Source organism: Dermochelys coriacea, chromosome 6 (genome assembly GCF_009764565.3).
Source record: "Dermochelys coriacea isolate rDerCor1 chromosome 6, rDerCor1.pri.v4, whole genome shotgun sequence".
In the NCBI taxonomy this organism is placed as follows: domain Eukaryota; kingdom Metazoa; phylum Chordata; order Testudines; family Dermochelyidae; genus Dermochelys; species Dermochelys coriacea.
Genome location: NC_050073.1, coordinates 107,680,506 through 107,701,674, shown reverse-complemented (window position 1 = coordinate 107,701,674; position 21,169 = coordinate 107,680,506). Strand labels below are relative to the sequence as shown.

Sequence of the window (21,169 nt, the reverse complement as noted above, 5' to 3'; positions counted from 1 at the left end):
GGGCTAGGTATATTTGGTCTTGCCTCAGCACTGGAAGAAGGACTAGATGACACTTGAGGTCCTTTCCAGCCCCACATTTCTATGATTCTGTCTTAATTTTACAGGCAACAAGAAAAGACAATTTGGATGGGGAAAGGAATCAACTTGTATAATTAAAGCAGCAAATCATATAAAGGAAACACTGTAAGGCCCTTTTAGATCATCTTGTCCCTTCGTGTCAGTACAGGATTGCACCTTGCGGTATATTTTCCAGTGCTCTGAGCAGTCATAAATGCCTCAAGCAATGGAACTTCCACCATTTCCCATGAAAGACAATTGCAGAGTCTAATAAAGCTTATTGTGAGGAAATATTTCTTGCTAGCGAGTCTGGCCTTTTCTTTACTCCGTTTCATCCCATTTCTCCTAGTTAATCCCCTTTAGGGATGTACAAACAAATGTATTCCCCTACACTCACCCCATCAGCTATCAAGCCATCTGTATTAGGTTCTTTAAACATTTGTTCATGAGTCATTCTCTGCAACCCCTTAATCATTTAGGACAGTCTGCTCAAATTTCTTTTAGGGATTGAAGTGCTCCAAGCTATATTGAGTGTCTTAGGTGAAGTCTCCACCATGTCACATAGAGAAGCTAAAAGGCTATATAAGACAAGATGATATATGAACAGTAAGAATGGGATCATTTACTTTGCTCCAACATAATGACAGGTTTCAGAGTAGCAGCCGTGTTAGTCTGTATTCGCAAAAAGAAAAGGAGTACTTGTGGCACCTTAGAGACTAACAAATTTAGTAGAGCATAAGCTTTCGTGAGCTACAGCTCACTTCATCGGATGCATTTGGTGGAAAAAACAGAGGAGAGATTTATATACACACACAGAGAACATGAAACAATGGGTTTATCATACACACTGTAAGGAGAGTGATCACTTAAGATAAACCATCACCAGCAGCGGGGGGGGGGAAAGGAGGAAAACCTTTCATGGTGACAAGCAAGGTAGGCTAATTCCAGCAGTTAACAAGAATATCTGAGGAACAGTGGGGGGTGGGGTGGGGGGGGAGAAATAACATGGGGAAATAGTTTTACTTTGTGTAATGACTCACCCATTCCCAGTCTCTATTCAAGCCTAAGTTAATTGTATCCAGTTTGCAAATTAATTCCAATTCAGCAGTCTCTTGTTGGAGTCTGTTTTTGAAGCTTTTTTGTTGAAGGATAGCCACTCTTAGGTCTGTAATCGAGTGACCAGAGAGATTGAAGTGTTCTCCAACTGGTTTTTGAATGTTATAATTCTTGACGTCTGATTTGTGTCCATTCATTCTTTTACGTAGAGACTGTCCAGTTTGGCCAATGTACATGGCAGAGGGGCATTGCCGGCACATGATGGCATATATCACATTGGTAGATGCGCAGGTGAACGAGCCTCTGATAGTGTGGCTGATGTGATTAGGCCCTATGATGGTATCCCCTGAATAGATATGTGGACACAGTTGGCAACGGGCTTTGTTGCAAGGATAGGTTCCTGGGTTAGTGGTTCTGTGGTGTGGTGTGTGGTTGCTGATGAGTATTTGCTTCAGATTGGGGGGCTGTCTGTAAGCAAGGACCCACCTGTCTCCCAAGATCTGTGTGAGTGATGGATCGTCCTTCAGGATAGGTTGTAGATCCTTGATGATGCGTTGGAGAGGTTTTAGTTGGGGGCTGAAGGTGATGGCTAGTGGCGTTCTGTTATTTTCTTTGTTGGGCCTGTCCTGTAGTAGGTGACTTCTGGGTACTCTTCTGGCTCTGTCAATCTGTTTCTTCACTTCAGCAGGTGGGTATTGTAGTTGTAGGAATGCAAGATAGAGATCTTGTAGGTGTTTGTCTCTGTCTGAGGGGTTGGAGCAAATGCGGTTATATCGTAGAGCTTGGCTGTAGACAATGGATCGAGTGGTATGATCTGGATGAAAGCTAGAGCATGTAGGTAGGAATAGCGGTCAGTAGGTTTCCGATATAGGGTGGTGTTTATGTGACCATCGCTTATTAGCACCGTAGTGTCCAGGAAGTGGATCTCTTGTGTGGACTGGTCCAGGCTGAGGTTGATGGTGGGATGGAAATTGTTGAAATCATGGTGGAATTCCTCAAGGGCTTCTTTTCCATGGGTCCAGATGATGAAGATGTCATCAATGTAGCGCAAGTAGAGTAGGGGCATTAGGGGACGAGAGCTTTGGAAGCATTGTTCTAAGTCAGCCATAAAAATGTTGGCATACTGTGGGGCCATGCGGGTACCCATCGCAGTGCCGCTGATTTGAAGGTATACATTGTCCCCAAATGTGAAATAGTTATGGGTGAGGACAAAGTCACAAAGTTCAGCACCAGGTTAGCCGTGACAGTATCGGGGATACTGTTCCTGACGGCTTGTAGTCCATCTTTGTGTGGAATGTTGGTGTAGAGGGCTTCTACATCCATAGTGGCTAGGATGGTGTTTTTAGGAAGATCACCAATGGACTGTAGTTTCCTCAGGAAGTCAGTGGTGTCTCGAAGATAGCTGGGACATCAAGAATTATAACATTCAAAAACCAGTTGGAGAACACTTCAATCTCTCTGGTCACTCGATTACAGACCTAAGAGTGGCTATCCTTCAACAAAAAAGCTTCAAAAACAGACTCCAACGAGAGACTGCTGAATTGGAATTAATTTGCAAACTGGATACAATTAACTTAGGCTTGTATAGAGACTGGGAATGGATGAGTCATTACACAAAGTAAAACTATTTCCCCATGTTATTTCTCCCCCCCCACCCCACCCCCCACTGTTCCTCAGATATTCTTGTTAACTGCTGGAATTAGCCTACCTTGCTTGTCACATGAAAGGTCCCCCCCCCCCCCCCCCGCTGGTGATGGCTTATCTTAAGTGATCACTCTCCTTACAGTTTTCAGAGTAGCAGCCGTGTTAGTCTGTATTCACAAAAAGAAAAGGAGTACTTGTGGCACCTTAGAGACTAACAAATTTAGTAGAGCATAAGCTTTCGTGAGCTACAGCTCACTTCATCGGATGCCTTACAGTGTGTATGATAAACCCATTGTTTCATGTTCTGTGTGTGTGTATATCAATCTTCCCTCTGTTTTTTCCACCAAATGCATCCGATGAAGTGAGCTGTAGCTCACGAAAGCTTATGCTCTAATAAATTTGTTAGTCTCTAAGGTGCCACAAGTACTCCTTTTCTTTTTGCTCCAACAGAAGTTTTACTGAATGGTAAATTTCCCATTGACTTCAATGGGACTCTAGTTAAGCCAATATTAGACATTTGTTAGAAGCCCACACTAAACCCTTATCTTTCCAAATAGAAGTTATCTTTACAGCTGCTTGCTGGCTTCTATATCCTATTGTGCTGAGTCCTCACTAACCCTTGCACATGTAAACACTCAGAGCAGGCCTCACAGACGCCAAGGGAATTACTAGATGCTGACAATGGTTGTCATTAACATTTCCCAAGACTTCACTTTAAACTGGTGTTGAACTCAGGCTAGCTGTTGCTGTGGACAGGACAGGACAGTCCTCTGCACCCTTCCAGGAGCATTGTAGAAATGTTGGTCCATCAGGGTTCAGTGCTGCTCCCTGAAGGGGTGATAAAAATAGTTTTGCTGCCAGAATGGCCAGGAATCCATTTCCAGCGTGGTTATAGAAAGTGTGACCAAGACCTGGAGGAACATGGTGTCCCCCTCATGCTTTCTTTAAGGGGCTGAAATGGTTTTGTCCCACCGGCACTGCAGCTCAACTGTTTTCAACATCACTTGAGAAAGGGCCATGGGGCATGCATTGCTAACAACCACTCTCAGCACTGGGTCACTTTATTAGTGCAAATGGGACCTTGCTGCTTTACCAACCCCACACCTGAGGTCCTGCTTTGCTAAACTGAACCTGTCAGCCCTCATAAGTAGCTCTTGATCGTCACCTATTGAGTCATTCCAGATACACTCATCCTGCCACCAACTACTGATCAAGCTGCCTCTAAAATGGATTGCAGGGCACATCCCTTGCTTACCTGGACCATGAGAGAGACATTGGAGTACAAGCCGGACAGTGGTAACATCACATCTCAGAACCCAGATGGCATGAGGCAAAGTCTTAGACTTACAAATGTGTTAAAGACAAACCCAGGACCTACAGGAATCGGAGTTTTACCATGGAAGAACATGAGAGCAGGATTTGACCCTTAAAGGTGAGATAATCCCATAATTTCCAGTGCTCTACTTGTCCAATTGTGTAATAAACAATTTAAAAGCCCACATCAAACTTTGCTTCTGAGCTTTTTTACCTTTCCATTTGTTTGTTGTGATCACTATGCTAAGAATATAACCTAAGGAAATGTCAGTGATCATTAACATGAAGATGTAATCCAAGACCAAAAAAAGCTTTGCCTAGAGAATTCATTACTTGAAAAAGAACTAAACATAGTATCTGAATGGTCAGTTATACCAATGCTAATAAATAAAAATAAGCTCATGTTCATAGAAGGTGCCAGGTGGGTATCTACTTTAAAGGCCAGGAACACAATGTATATGTATGTACTGCTATGTAGTGGTATTCTCTAGAATTATTTATTCTGATGAGTAGGTGCCTTTAATGGAAACCAATACAAAGAGAGAAAAGAGCCCTTTGAGGCAATAGGAAGCAAGATTCACAATGAGCAGAAGAGTGTGTGTGCAAGCTCAGATATCATGATAAAGCCACCCAGATACTACAGGGATGAAAACACTATAAGGCTAGGGTCCTCGCCCAGCTTTCACTGAAAGTCAATGGGATCTGGGAGCTTCACTCCTTTAAGATCCTTTGCAAATCCCTGCCTTGCTGCCCAGACAGAATAGGCCTTGCACTGCTCCTCAGCACATTTGACCTTTTAATTGAGCAATTGCACTTTACGGGTGAAATTCACCTGCATGCAGAGGGCCCTCCCTGGGTCTATGCACCACTACAGCGCTATTCTGAGAGATTAAGGGGGATTTAAATCGTTCAGAGCTGGCAGCTATCTTGGCTGACACCAGGCATTGAACGAGGGATGTCTAGTGATAAAAGCACGAGCCTGTGCAGCTTGAGTTAAAGAGCCGGGCTCTCGAACTGAGAGCTTAGTAGACTCATTTCCTTTGTGGATCAGACGAAGCAGCCAAGGGACACAACATGCTGACCGGGAGGCCCTCCACACAGGGATGAATTTCACCCAGAACGAATTTCCTTATGGCAGACGTTGAAACCCATGGCATGACTCTTAAGGATGCTCTTCAGAGAATGTTCCTCTTTCGGTTTCTGAGCCCTGCCCTGGTCTAGAGCCCTGCCCAGCTCTAAAACTGGCTTTGAGAAATCAGCAATTGCGAAACTCAGGCATTGAATGAAGCATGGCCTTTTAAACGAAAGCTGAGTCCATTGTTCAATGCAGCTCTCTCAGTTCACATGGCAAGAAGGCTGTCTTGCCCATGCACAAACTATCTGCTACATTTCCAGTTAAATAAAAGGTTTTAATTAAAACAGGTCCCAAGGAGTCTCCTTGTTGGCAGCACATGGGTTGCTCAAAAGTGCCATAAAGCATGAATTAGCAGAGCAAGAGCCATAGTGTCAGAGCTAACACACCAGTTCCACCCTGGCTTTACTAAAGAGTTAACGATCTGACAGCACTTTAGTGAAAGGAAACAGCTCAATTGCCTTCCGGTATCCCTTGCTGTCGGTCAGTTAGGAGCAATAAGGTGGGAAGGAGGAGAGAGGGAGACAATCATGAAAGGAAGGAGCCTGGCACACAATAACGCAGGCAGCAGCTGTTCTCCGATGATCATTCGGTTGGATGTCAGGCAGCTGGAGTACAGTTACATTCAGAGCATTCCCCCTCCTCCAGAGAGCGCTTTACATCCCTGCCATGTAATCAAGCTATTTGGCGCAGGACAAGGGGGGGGGTGCGTGGGTATCTTTCAACTAAACACAGACTAGCATGAAAAGGAAGTGAGCTTTCTCTAAAAGGCAATGGGATTTGGCTCTCTGATTTCTCTGAGCAAGTTAGGTTAGCCAGATACAAGTCTTTACCATTTATTTATTTAAGATATATACTGCATGCTGATAACATTTGAAGCAATCTTCCAGCTAATTAGTGTTGAAGTGCAATAGCTCTCCTACACCTGTACTTATGGCATCCCTATTAATATCTGATGAGGTTAGCATTTTAGTATTATAATTACAAAATTAATTAACAGTGATTAACTTGTTATTTTAAAGTGTTACCCTGACAATTTATCATGCGCTCCACGAACTTGAGAGAATTAGACTTTCACCACAGGCAAACTATAATAAGTGCAATATTGATGGACAGGTCTTTGCTGGCTTATTTCTATGTATAGGTCACACAGTAGTCTCTTATAAAAGTTCAAGCTATTAAATGTGGGTATGAAATTGACACAGTTGATACACAACCTTAGGGGTACTTTCTCTGAAGGGGAGATTTCAACACACAAGTTGCAATCTCTTTTTTATTCAAAAAAAAAGAGATGCGGAAGTAGACAGTGGAAATTTAGAAATCCACAAAACACCATCTGATATATTTCACTAGGAAGCAGCTTTCCTTTCTCTGTATCTATAAAATGGAAATCCTTCATAAGGTTTCTTAAACATAATTTCACTGCATCTACTGAGAAAACTATGCTACCACAATCACTAGCTTGTTGTGAGGAGACAGACTAAGAACAGGGAATGGTGTTTGAAAGCCATATGTAAAATTTAAAGAAAAAGTCCTCATATTACAAGAAGGTAGAATTGAGAGTGTGTATGAAAAAAATGGGATATTTTTTCTCCTGCAGGCCCCACTTGTTACTAGTATACAATAGAACAGGAGTGGCCAACCTGAGCCTGAGAAGGAGCCAGAATTTACCAAAGAGCCACAGTAATAAGTCAGCAGCCCCCCATCTGCTCCCCGACCCCACGCCTCGCACCCATAGGCAGCCCCGCTGATCAGTACCTTCCCCTCCCTCCCGATCAGCTGTTTCTTAGCATGCAGGAGGCTCGGAGGGGGAATGGGAGGAGCGAGGGCACGGCAGGCTCAGGGGAGGGAAAAGGTGGAGTGGGGCAGGCCTGTGGCAGAGCAGTGAGCACCCCCCGACACATTGGCGCTGGTCACTCCAGCCCCAGGGTCGGTGCCTATACAAGGAGCCACATATAACTTCTGCGGAGCCGCATGTGGCTCCGGAGCCACAGGTTGGCCACTCTTGCAATAGAATAAAATTGTATGGCTCATACACGTTTTGTGGCAGATCTAATAGCCCTTAAAGCCATTATGATCTGACCGCCTAGGTAAAACAGGCCATAGAATTTCATGCCACAATTCTTGCATTGAGCCGGATGACTTGCATATGAACTAGATCATGTCTTTTAGACAGACATCCTATCTTGATTTAAATGATGGGGAATTCATTACAGTCCTTGGTAAACTGTTCCAATGGTAAGCCTGAGAATACCACCACTCTGCCTATATGGCAGATTTTCAAATCCTGTAATCATTATTACTCTTCTCTGAACCCTCTCCAATTTCTCAACATTCCTTCTTGAACTGTGTATACCAGAACTGGACGCAGTATTCCAGCAGTGGTCACACAGTGCCAAATACAGAGGTAAAATAACCTCTCTACTCCTAAGGAAATGTCAGGCCCTTTGATCAGTATCACACCAGATGCTCATTTGCAGTTGAGCATCCACATCACCATACAAATTTTTTCAGAATCACGGCTTCCCAGGATAGAGTACCCCCTTCCAGTAAGTATGGCCTATGTTCTTTGTTCCTATATACATACATTTAGCCATATTAAAATGCATACTGTTTGCTTGTGCAAGCTTACCAAGCAATCCAGATCGCTCTGTCTCAGTGACCTGTCCTCTTCATTATGCTTCACTCCCAATTTGTCACTTACAAACCTGATCAATAATTATTTTACGTTTTCTTCATCCTGTCATTAATAAAAGCATTAAATAGCATAGTGCCAAGGACTGATCGATACTGGACCCCACTAGAAACACACCTGTTTGATGACGATTTCACATTTACAGTTACCTTTTGAAATCAATCGAGTAGCTAGCTTTTAATCCATTTCATATCTTTGTAGTTTTTAATCAAAACATCATGCAGCACCATAACAAAGTCTTATAGAAGTCTATTACATGACACTCTATATTAACCAAACTTGTAATCTCAAAGCAGGATATCAAATTAGTTTGCCATTTGCCATAAACCCATGTTGATTAGCATTAGTTACATTACCCTCTTTTAACTCTTGATTAATGAAGTCCCATATCAGCAGCTCCATTATCTTACCTGGCATCTATGTCAGACTGACTGGCCTATAATTTCCTGAATCATCCCATATACCCTTTTTAAATATTGGCAGAACATTAGGGAAATTCCAGAAGACTGGAAGAAAGCTAGAGTTCCAAGACTTTCTGGAAATCAGTGTTCATGGTTCAGAGAGCTCTTAAGCCAGCTCTTTTAAAACTCTGGTGCAAGTTATCCAGACCTGCTGATTTAAATGTGTGCAACTTTAGTAGTTGCTGTTTAACATCCTCTGAGATATTAGTGGAGAAAATAGAATAGAGAAGAGGTTTATTTAAAAAACATTGAAGGCCTTTAACTCAGAACTGGATTTGTTACAAAGCATTTTTTTTTATGGGGTGCTCCTTAAATCAATCCAGAAACTCAAGCAGGTGCAATCTGTAGTGGGCTGTTAAGCAGTGCTTCACACCGGAAGAAAAAGATTCTTGAGCTTCAGGATCTGCATGGGCTGCCTATTGGTTTCAGGATGATTTAAGGGGCTAGTTTTAGTCTAAAGAACCTGGGATCTTCCTATTTGGCAACGTCTACACTGGGAAAATGCATTGGTTAGAGAACAACGTTAGCGCAAATATGAAACATGACTTAGCATCTAGAGTAGACAGAAGCAAGTCATGTTTAAAAATGTTTTGTGGTCATGGCTGTGATCAGGAGAGGCACTTGAGTGGAATCCCCCTAGATTTAAAAGTGAGGGGACAGCATTCCCCTCTGATCTGAAATAGTCAGTCCACCAGCCTTCGGAGAGAGGAGCATGATGGGGTTGGGCATGTGTAAGGGTGGAGAGTTCCGTAGGGGTTGAGGTTGGTTGGCAATTGTGGGAGTTTTCTTGTTCTTGCAATGTGTGTCAAGGGTGCAAAGGGGAATAGGGAGGTGCTGCTTTTTATATTTGTATAAATATTTGTAGAAACTGAAAACAAACCTGCAATTAAGTTTTACTTATTTCCTTAGCATCAGGAGAACTTTTATTAGGAAACAACATACATACATTATCTATCTATTATACAATTCTCAATGCTTTTGACAGTTAATCTACTTCCAACAAACATTTCTCCTTAATACAACTGATTTTCTCCTGCAGTGAAATCAATATGAAAACTAAACTATTTTCATCTGCCAAGAGGGGTAATCTATACTGCACCCATCCCTGGGCACCTGACCTGTAAACCGTGACTTGACAATTACTCCTGTGTCATAGCAATGGTTTGAGGTTAGAAGCAAAAGATACAATTTCACTGCAAGATTCCACAGAAGCTGGGTTTTCAGGACAAAAGCTATACTGATCCTTATGAAGACACCAACATCTGAATCTAAGCAGGAGAGCCTGGGTGGACTTGTAGTTAGAACCTGGGAGTCAGAAGCCCTGGCTCTGATGCTAATTAACCCTTGCTGTGCCTTCCTGTGTGAATCAACCTTTCTGAGCCATAATGAATACCATAATGTCCAATATCCCTGGGAAGTAGGCGGACTCAATATACAAGTGCTTTGAGATACTGGGATATTTATAAATGCTAATTATAATATTGAGGGCACAGATATTGTTTGAATCCTCGTGTCCTTCCTATGCAAGACCTTCTCATTCAATGTGCAAATGAAACTTCTGTACATTAGCAAAGAAAGTAGTACCATGATATCACAGGAGCAAATGGTAAAAACGTATGAATGGCCATATGGGTCAGACCAATGGTCCATCTAGCTCAGTATCCTGTCTTCCACCAGTGACCAGTGCCAGATGCTTCAGAGGGCATGAACAGAAGGGGACAATTGTTGAGTGATCCATCCCATCGTCTAGTCCCAGCATCTGGCAGTCAGAAGCTTACGGACACCCAGAGCATGGGATTGCCTCCCCGACTATCTTGGTTAGTTAGCCATTGATGGACCTATCCTCCATGAAGTTCTCATTCCTTTTTGAAAAGAGTTACACTTTTGGCTGTCACAACAGGTTCCACAGGTTGACTTTGTATTGTGTGAAGTACTTCTTTATGTTTTAAACCTGTTGCCAATTAATTTTGTTGGGTGACTGTCTACAAATATTTATACAAGTCAATTACCTGTTACAGAAGGCCAAGATCAAAGACCTGAGCCGTATAAAGAAATGGGTGATCTGCCCAGCCTTTGTTTTGGTTCTGAATTTAAGGCAGATAAACTTGTAACCACAGGGAAAACCCAGAAGGTGCACCTCAGTCCCTCCTATTCTCTCCCTGTAGCACATAATAGTCTAGTCTCCTGTAGGCTGTAATACTTCGGCCACATTTTGTTTTTTTGGGTTTAGTGTGCGGGTGCTAGGTGGTGTCCTGTGATATACAGGAGGTCAGACTAGACGATCTAGTGGTCCCTTCTAGCCTTACACTCCAGGACTATGACTCTACACTAAAACCTACAGTACCCTAGGTTGAAGTTGGGGGTGACCCGTTTGCAATAAGGTAATATTTCTTACACTGGGAATGTCTTATGTTGTACAGTGCTCAAAGCGCTTTGATGCATGTGTCTGATGCTTTGAAAATAGAAATTGTGTTCTTTAATGTACCCAGCCCCCATCATAGTGTCTGGCCCTTCTGGCCATTGCTGGGTGGTATTTCATATGTATGTTTCTCCAACATCAAGAGGAGCTCCCAGGATGAACAGACTCCCTTTTTTATTTGTCAGTCATAATAATTGAGGCTCTGAATACAGTAGTTTTAAAAAAGTCTAGTTTATTGCACTCTCTCAAAGCACAACAAAAATAAAACAAAAACAAAATAAAGGAAAGTAAGGAGTTTAAAAGTGTTTCAAATGACCACCTGGGTTCAGGTTTAATCAAATTACATAAAAAAGTCCCATCAATTTAGAAGGGCTTTCAACACCAATTAATATTAATGAACAAAGCAAAGTACAGTATTATGTGGTGTACAAACAGCTAGCAAGCTCAAGCCATTACCAAGACGACTTTTTAAAAGTGTAATAAAAAAAGTGTCAGTATTAAATAAGACCATTATATCTGAGCATCTGGTCCTTGACAGGGAGTGGGGAAGATGTCTTGTCCCTCCTCTGAACTGCCTGACTTGGGAGCTGCCACGAGATACTTTTAAATTGAATTTCCACTTGCCAAGGGGTTCTCCAAACAATGCTTGTATAAAACAAACTGGGTATCTTCAGAAGCTGAATCCACTACAGTGCAGTGCCCGGCAGACTAAAAAAAGAAACTCTGTGGCAGTCTCCATATACAGATGAGAAAGAAATCAAAACAGATCAGCTGTCGAAGGGAAAAATCTGACCTCTCCCCAGTCATCCCAGATTTAAAAATCAGACAAACCAAGTCAATAATACACATGCTATATTTAAAAAAAGTGAACCAAGTTAGTTCTCTCTTTACAGTCAGATTTACATTTAAACCTTTCACTGTGTCTATTCCAAATCAAGCGCAGAACGAGCAAGAGCTATTTTGAAAGAGAGCAGAGGTTAAAAGGAAACATGTCTTTTTCTATGCATTGACTCCCAGGTTCTCAATACTGAATTTTCTCTCCACATCTCGTGAAGCTGGCTCATTTACAGCACTGGTTAGCAGCTGTTTAAACATTCTGATGATGTACGAGTTTAGAATGAACACAAAAAAAAATTCTTCTGCTTACATCAGTGAATTCAAGTTCTTTTCATCTACAATTCTAGTCTTTAATAATGAGGTATCCTTTAGAGAACATTTAGAATATAAAGAAAAATAAACAGCACTGATTAATTTATTCAGCACATTGCCCTGTTCATTAAACACCTCTGCTACAACGTTTAAGACACTTCAAAATTTAGCTAATGTAGCTAAAAATCACAAAATTGTTAAGCACCTCCCCACAATATCACAAACTTTTTTGGGAGATTAGAATTGTATATAATTCTATCAATTGCCATATTTTATTTAAAACTGTCTGAATTTGGTACTTTTTTTTTTTTTTTTAAAGTCCATGCCATAAAGCACTGGCTACAGGCACAAATACAGTGCATCAGGTACCAAGAAAGCTGCCTCACACAATCCTGCCAATGTACCAGAAACCTGACCCACAACTTTGCTGCTATTCCAGCCCTGGACCTCATGGAGCAGAGTCAGTCATGTCCACCTGAGATTAGGGCAATTTCTAACGTCTCATCTGTGAATGAAACCAGATATTGAACCCAAATGTCCAGAGATGGAAGGCTAGTGAAGCATTGGAGATTTTGAAATAAAAATGGTCCAAACAATGTTCATGTTGACACCTGTGCTGTAGAATACATTTTCAGTCCCTATTGGGATCATCTTAAATTTGTACGACACAACAGACAGACGGCATTTCTCTAACTGGAGTTTCAAGTACAAGAAGAAAATGAGAAATATTTAATGTTTCTGCTATTGATAAATATTTAATGTAACTGAAAGCCTTCTCAAAAGAAGTACATATATATTAGTGTGCATGCTGTTGTAAAATATTCACTTTCATTGCTAATAAGGTTAACTTACAATTATATTTCCAAATGAGCTGCTAGGGTAATACAATTTAACAATTTCAGTATGCCACACTTACTGTCTCCCAAGAAATACTGGAACAAATATATGAATGCACAGTTTGGGGCTATTTGACAGGTCAGTTTTTAAGTAAAAAAAAAAAGTGCTAATATTGCATGTTAGATACAAGTGGCTTTAAACCCCAACATTCTCTATGCATGTTACTGGAAATACAAGCATTGCTCTCTTCTTATTCCACTGCTTCACATGCTTGAGTGCCTTCATATCACTTCCCATTCATCTTCAAAATCATCAGGGTGAAGCAAAACAGAAGTGTCACTACTTTTTTGCAAGCTATGAGAGTGACTGAATGTTTTCGTGAGGCGCTGAAGAAGGTATCCTGAAGAACCAATCGCCCACAGTTCATCTAGAGGTGTCACTGCCAAGCAAAAGTTATCCAGATTTTAATTAAAGCAGTATGTTCCAGTTGCAAACACTCAAAAAGCAGCTTATATTTCACTAAATTTTTCTAACTGGACCCAGGGAAGATTTTTGGGGGGGGGGGAGGGAGGGAGAAGAAGAGAAGAAAGAGTGGAATTATAAACGCTAAATTGATGAAAGAGTCATGGTCAAATAACAAAACAGCAGCACTTAAAAATAGTATTTATCTTTACTAATTCATTTGAGCACCATCAGGCAGAACACAATAGCTATCATAAGACCAGTCTGTGAAGGTTTCAGATCATCATGAAGAACTGACTTGCCTGTTAAACAAGACACAGTCCCTGGAATCTTCTTCCAGTAATCTCCTGCTGGGTTTTTGTCAGTAATGCCATACCGACGTGCTACATCTCCATTTGGACAGCATGCCCAAACAGTTCTTGTACTTATAGCCAGCTGACATGCCTGCAACCCTAAATGGAAACACATGAAGGAAATAACTAAATGCTTTCTTATATGAAACTATGTTATATACTGTTTAATAAGTAAAGCAGGTGAGATTGATGTATTTTTATATAAACCTGTAAATGTCCCATGGGAGACATCTCTAGCATTAAAGGTAACAAGGCTGTCAAGTTTTCCACATCTTCTTCTTGACCATCCCCTTGACTTTAAGGCAGTTGCTCAAGTGCGAGGGCAGATTTTGGTCTTAAAGAGTTAAGATGGACATGATAACTTCCTCAATATTATGAAAGTGGGAATAATCTTATGTTTATTTAAACTCCCTTTAGCCAAACTGAGCTCAAAGGATTGTGCAGAGTAACTATGTGGATGTATATAATTTCCCCCTTCCCTGCACAAGAGCGGATTCCCCCCCAGCCCACCCTCCTCCTGACAGAAATGCAGTCATTTCTGGAGTGGAATGTGGGAACTTTTTAAAAGCACACAGCAACACTACTCAGCCATTTAGGACAGAAGGTCAGGAAGAATACTGTATCCAACTTCAACCAAACTTTTTGGCAGGCAGATGGAATTTGTCCAGGACAAGGGGAGCAATACATGTAGATGTGAAAAATGAGAGAAGTTTTTAATAATAATCACATGGGACCAGGACTCTGGTTTTTAATCACATTCAAAGACAGAACTTCCAGGTGCACAGCAGGCCCAGACACCTTGCTGAACATTGCTTTAGTACCAACTCAGAGGGGAGAGTGCACCACTCACACCTCTGACTGCAACAACTTGGAAACAGTGCAGTGCAGCCTGTTCTACAATGGAAGCACTTCCAGAATCTGAAATTTCGCATCAAGGGGCACTTACAACGTTTAGTGAAAGTGAGACCGTATTTAAGAGACACATACTCAAGTCAAGATAAGGATTATCTGATAACCAAATCAGTCTTGTTAATCACAACAATCTAACACGCTTGGCATTGGAACAGCTCACTAATAAAAACAGAATTCAAGTGTTTCAGGGATTGAATGTGTGGGAGGAAGCACATAGGAATATTATTGTTATTTTTACCTGGTACATGTTCCCAGTCAGTGCCTACTGGCATTTCTTCTGTAATTCCTATTCGTACATGGACATTCCATTTGCTATCAATTGCCCATAGCATCTGATCATTTGGACTTGAATGAACACTGACCAAGTTTATTCCCACTGGCTAGAAACAAAAACAGTACTTAAAGTCTCAGCCAGTACAACATTTAAAACAGGACAATTCACTCTCTTACAGATATCTGCTATGGAAGTAATAAAATATGTCATACTACAGACAAAACAACCAAAAACCTAAACCTTGACAGTTTTCCAAATATGGACCACACTGCATAGTTACCATGTAAAATGTAATGTTTCCTCTACGTTAATGTGCTAAGGTTGCAAAAAAGGAAATAATTTGGGCCTACATAAATTGATGCTACTTTGTTTTCAAAATCTAATTGTTTTATTAATTAAAATACATATTTTAATTTGCAACATCCAAGTTCAGTAATTGCAAACCTAAACTTTATTGTTCCAATGTTCATATAAGCAAATCAGTCAGCAATGCAATTCGGATAGGGTGAGATTAAAAATTATTTGTAAATTCAGTAGGAACCTTCCTATGCAGAGCAACAGATGCACCAATTCATTATTTTCTTACTGCCTTCTCAAATTCTCCCAGCACATTTACATCTTGACCTGTACTGACAAAACCACACTGGACATTTTTAAAGAGTCCAACTGTCTCAGATTTGGGACCATTTGGTGACTTGCCTCCACCGCTCCCACCCTCACTATTACTGAGGGGGTCTGGCTTTGCAGGTTATGTTTACACTGTGAGCTGGGGTCAATTCGACACATACTCACGCTAGCTTTCATTGAGCTAGCACAAGTATAAATAGCAGTATAGGTGCAGGATGAGTCATGCCAAGTACAAACTCACCAGTTTCAGGCAGGTATGTACTTGGCTACCGTGCTACCATACCTACACGGCTATTTATACTTAAGATAGCACAAGTATGCATACACAAGGAGACGAACCACACCCCTACCTTGTAGTGTAGACATAGCTGCAGATACATCATCTTAGGTCTGGATCACCCACATTTTCACTAGAATATCTGAAATCCTAGTTTCCTGGGAGCCCAAATGAAACATTTCCCTCACTCTATTCCCAGGCATCAGTCCTTACTCAGTGAAGACTCCCACTGAACTCTGGGGAGCTTTGAATGAGCAAGGGGGAAACTTATCTGCCCTTCAAAACCAAATGTTTGACTAGAATGTTTGTTGCGTATCATGTAAGGGGTTGTTTTGTAGTATGGTAAGAATCAGAAAGCTTAACAAATGCAAATATAATCTGAAAAAATTGCATATTAGAGCAAAAACAATGCTTCCCTCTATATGAGCTTTAGGATGGCTCCACTGAACATGACAGATACAGCTTTAAAAAGGTCAACATCTTAAAAGAAAAGGAGGTATTTACTATCATGTATTTACAATCATTTGTAAGCACCTAGAGTCTAATAGGGTAATAAGCAATAGCCAACAAGGAATTGTCAAGAACAAATAATGCGAGACCAACCTTATTTCCTTCTTTGACAGGATTACTGGCCTAGCAGATGGGGAAAAGGATGTAGATGCAATATAACTTGATTTTAGTAAGCCTTTTGACCCAGTCCCATGTGACATTCCCATCAGAAAACGAGGCAAATGTGGTCTACATTATATTACTATGAAGTGGATGCACAACTGGTTGAAAGACCATCATACTCAGAGTATATATATATTATATATATATATATATACACACACATATTATATATATATCAATGGTTTCCTGCCAAACTGGGAGGATGCATCACTGCAGGGGTGTGTCCTGGGTCCAGTACTAGTCAATATTTTCATTAATGACTTGGATAATGGAATGGAGAGTGTGCTTATAAAATCTGTGAATGATACCAGGCTGAGAGGAGTTGTAAGCACTTTGGAGAACAGAATTAGAATTCAAAATAACCTTAACAAGTAAGAGAATTGATCTGAAATCAACATGATGAAATTCAGTAAGGACATGCATAAAGTACTACATGTAGGAAGGATGAAAAAAAATCAAACGCACAACCACCAAAATGGGGAACAACAGGCTAGGCAGTAGTACTACTGAAAATAATCTGGGGGTTGTAGTGGGTTATAAATTGAGTATGAGTAAACATGATGCAGTTGCAAAAAAGGCTAGTATTCTGGAGTACATGAACAGGAGTATTATATGCAAGACACAGGAGATAATATTCCAACTCTACTTAGCACTGGCAAGGCCTCAACTGGAATATTGTGTCCAGTTCTAGGCACCACAGTTTAAGAAAGATGTTACCAAACTGGAGAGAGAGTCCAGAGGAGAGCAACAAAAATGATAAAAGGTTTAGGAAACTTGACCTATAAGTAAAGATTAAAAAAACTGGGCATATTTAGTTTTTAGAAAATATGACTCGGGAGGGGAGGGGGAACACACCTTATATCCCTTAACATATTTGAAGATTGTTGTTATAAAGATCAATTGCTCTCAATGTCTACTGAAGGTAGGACAAGTAGCATTCAGTATTTATCTGAAGCAAAGTTGATTTAGAAAGGCCAGATATTAGGAAGAAACTGACTATAAAGGGAGTTAAGCTCTGGAATAGCTTTCCCCATTTCTTTCCCTCCCCTCCTCTTCCATCTTTCCTTTCTCTTTCAACTATTCTCCTTTTCCAATATTGTCTTCCTCTTCCCATGGCTAGTATCAATCTTTTTCTGCCTCCATTCCCTTCCTCTCCAATATTTTATTGATATACTTACCATTTTTAAGACAACAGCCCAAGCCCTACCATCTGGGGCCAACAGCCTGAGCCCTGCCCATTTCTCCTGATTACGCAATTTTTTTTATTATCCAATCTGGCTCCAGTCCCAATTAGATCAGATAATTGGGGTTTTACTGTACATGTTTATTTTTCCACAAAACATAAAAACTAAAGATTCTCTTTAAAAATGCAAATTCTGCATTTTTGCTTGGCAAATGGATTTCTGGGATCCCTGATAATGGTAACTAGATAGTTGTGCAAGATTAGATGGTGTTCTTTTCCCATTACTACTAAGAAAAATATCAGTGGAGGTATATAAATCGGCTTATGTTTCAAAGAGCAAAAACCTTGCAATTTTACACTAAGACAGTCAGTCAGACAATTCTCCCTAATGTTTGCTCAATTTCCATTAGCATTAATGGGATTTATACACACTTACGGATTGTAAAAGATGCCATATTTGTAATTTGTACAGTGGTTTGGTATTTTTAAAAGAGTATCATACAAGTCTCCCAACCTTCCTGATCAACAGCAGACCAGTTATCTCAGTAAAAAAACTGCAGAATTAATCAAACAAGCCTGAAAATTCAAAGCCTGTATCAATCAGTTTAAGTCTTTTTTTTTTTTTTTGCCTCCTCTCTCCTATCACAGGAAGTGAAGGCAGAAAAAAGTTCTCCACATGTGTGTGTAGAATTCTGAAGATTCCATTTGTTAGACCCTGCTACCCTTGAGGTTCTGCATTACAGCTCTACTCATTCAGATTCAGGAGGACTGAACATGACTCTCCTGTCAAAGCCAATCATCTTTAAGACAAATTGGTTGCTACTCAGTGGCGGAAGGCTCTCCACGACTTCTGAGGAGTAATCTAGGAGTCTCTTCAGCATGTGTAGCCTAGGATGGAATCATTCTCAAATTAGACAAAAGTGTCCCACATTACCAGTAGATTGGTCTTTTTTGGGCCATTTCTGTTACCCAGAAGTCTGAATATTGTTCCGGGTTCTATTACCCAGAAGTCTCCTACTGAGTAATGTCTGTAATAAGTGTCCAAAATAAAGGAGGTAAATTAAGGAGAGACATACATGGCAGAGCTAATCAGGTGTATCTAATCCTTTCAAATAAAATTCTGCAGTGGCTAAGCACTTCTGGTATTGAAAAAAGTAAGAAAGTGTAAAATACACAATGTAAGAGGTCTGTTAAACTTTTTGCATTCAGGTTTTTTAGCAGCAGAGCGGACAAGAAGTTTGTTGAATTTAACGCTTATTTGTTATTTGACAGAAGAGGATCAAGCCAGATACACAATGACAGGAAAGACTATGAAGGTTTGTTCTTGGAACCCACCTGTTTTTCCTGTTAGATTATCAGTAATGCCAGAGAACAGTGAAAGCAACATTAACTCTATTTACAGAAGAACTAGAGCAATCACTTATTTTCTCAGTATGGCTTGAAATCAGAGTGTTAGCTAATGTACATATGTATGTATTACTTACACCACATCAATATGTATTACACACACAATATTCATATTGTGTGTATAAATGTTGGGCAATTATGCCAACTGAACTGTATTATTTTTCCCACAATGCTGTTCATTCTTGTTCCCTGGTACCTCTTACAATACCTTGGCACAGGACAACTCATAATTTGACATAAGTGGATAGGAAAAAGTCAAGGGCAAAATACATATTAACATTCTGCCCCCGTACAAGCAGAGGAGATACCTTCATGACCAGTATCTAGAATATTAGTATCCACAACAAAGATTAGAAATGTACAGAACAAGTTAAGAAACTGGTACAATCCAGTGGGTTGGATCTCAGGTGATATATACAGTACAATGCTTTCTAACTTGTAAACAATGATCCCATAGAAACAAGTGGCTTTGGGGACGTATCTTTGAAGAACACCTTCTGTGTAAGGTGAACACACTGAGAGATAAGAATTGCTTCCTGGAAGGACAGTATGTATATCTCCTTTTCATAATGTACTGTTTTACCTTTACACAATACATCTGGCTAAGTTTGGTTATTTGGTCAAACATTTTTCATAATGAATCACAAGTGTAGTAATATGTGTAATCAATCTGACAACATTATGAATCTTCCTTCCTAACTCATAAATGTACCAGATTTCTAGAATTTTTTGGCACCTAAGCTTTACAAACTCCACATTACATTAAACATACATCTTGGAAGGAAGATGGGCCAATACTCTTGACCTCTCCTATACCCATTTCAAACTTCAAATTCCAAAACATCTCTCTCTCAAATATTTTAAAGTACAGCATATGAGACCAAAAAAACCCACAACAAGGTGTAGTCAGCCCAAACCCAATTAGTAGTCAAGTTGGTCATGCCTAAGTCTACGATTTTGGCATGGATGTTACTAATTGTGAATTTAAATGAGGTCAGTGAAATCTTGGAAAAGACTGGAGGTGGGGGAGACTTGGTGAGCAAACCCATCCCATACTCATGCTGCAGTGGCAGCTCCCGTCCTGAGAGGCTGATCCCAGCTTTCCACATCTGCCCTTCTGTAGATTGAGACAGAAGGGCAGACAGGCCAAATCTGAGTGGCACCCAGACAGGAGCCACCACTGTAGGGTGAATGCGGGATGGGCTCTCCAACACCCCCCACGGCCCCCTCCAGCCATTTCCAAGATTTCACAGGCTTTATTTGCGCCACTGAGAACCAAGCTATTGAGAAATGTATTTTCCTAGAGGAAATCCCCAAAGAAGCACATGGCTAATCTTCAAAAAGAGCAAAGTTGCATGGCTCCTGCCAGGAAGGCTAGTGCTTGCTCTCCAATCTCTGCCTGTCCACGCACTCCTCGGCGCCTTTTCATTTTTTTGCCTGCACTTCTGCTGTGAAGTTTCCTTAAGAAGAAAAACACAAAAAACTGTGCTGAAATTGTAGTCTTCCTGCTCAACTAATCCAAAAGTTCTAACGAATATTCAGTAGAATAGATTTCTCAAACTCTTTCCTTACAAAATCTCATCAGGACCACTTAACATGCTTTAAAAACTGTCCATACCACACATCCATGCTATTGGCTTCCTTATTTTCTATATGCTTAAGATTACAAGTGGGGCAAAGCTAGATAAAACACGTTAAAGCCAAGCAAATTAAAAGGAGTGACAAAAAATTTTCAAACTGTTTATACTGTGTATATGTACTGGCACAGACACCCGCACACACCAAACAAAATACAGCATGGGGTAATATTATGCTTTTAGGGGCGAAGTTTCATTACTCAGGCGCCACAAAGGTGAGCATTATACAAGTCATCCTAAAGGATTGCCAATAGAGTCCTTATACCACCATATCTCATCATGTATTTTGTGTATGTTAATATTTTACAGAAAAGCCACTATGAATATTTCAGAGAGAATTTTAAAATATTTTCCTGGTATTATATTTGACTCCTTCCACTTTTAGGTCACCTTAATGCTCTAGCAAAATAAGAGTGTTAAATGCAGGTATATGGTTGCAACAGAAATACTATTTGGATATGAAGTTGTTTTATTTAGTTTTAGTACTTGACTATCAAGGATCAATTTTCCAAAAGGTAGAGTACTTTGGCATGCAAACACACACGCATATTTTTGCATGCAGACCTACAGTGGCACATACAATGACTAAAACTTCATGCAA

The 21,169-nt window shown here is 40.5% G+C and overlaps 1 protein-coding gene across 5 annotated transcripts in view; it reads right to left on the bottom strand.

Moving 5' to 3' along the window:
* Positions 1-12,205: 12,205 nt before the first annotated feature.
* TECPR2 (tectonin beta-propeller repeat containing 2) overlaps positions 12,206-21,169 on the bottom strand; it is a 63,884-nt gene continuing 54,920 nt past the window's right edge. For 4 of the 5 annotated variants that reach the window (XM_038404344.2, XM_038404347.2, XM_038404346.2 and 1 more), the window contains 3 exons: positions 14,730-14,871; positions 13,529-13,678; positions 12,206-13,203 (listed from right to left, as the gene is read on the bottom strand). In XM_038404344.2, coding sequence (XP_038260272.1) covers positions 13,046-13,203; positions 13,529-13,678; positions 14,730-14,871 — 450 coding nt within the window. In that variant the 3' untranslated portion in view covers positions 12,206-13,045. Of the gene's footprint in view, positions 13,204-13,528; positions 13,679-14,729; positions 14,872-21,169 lie in introns of those variants that run through there. The other variant, XM_043515730.1, reaches the window with a different exon arrangement.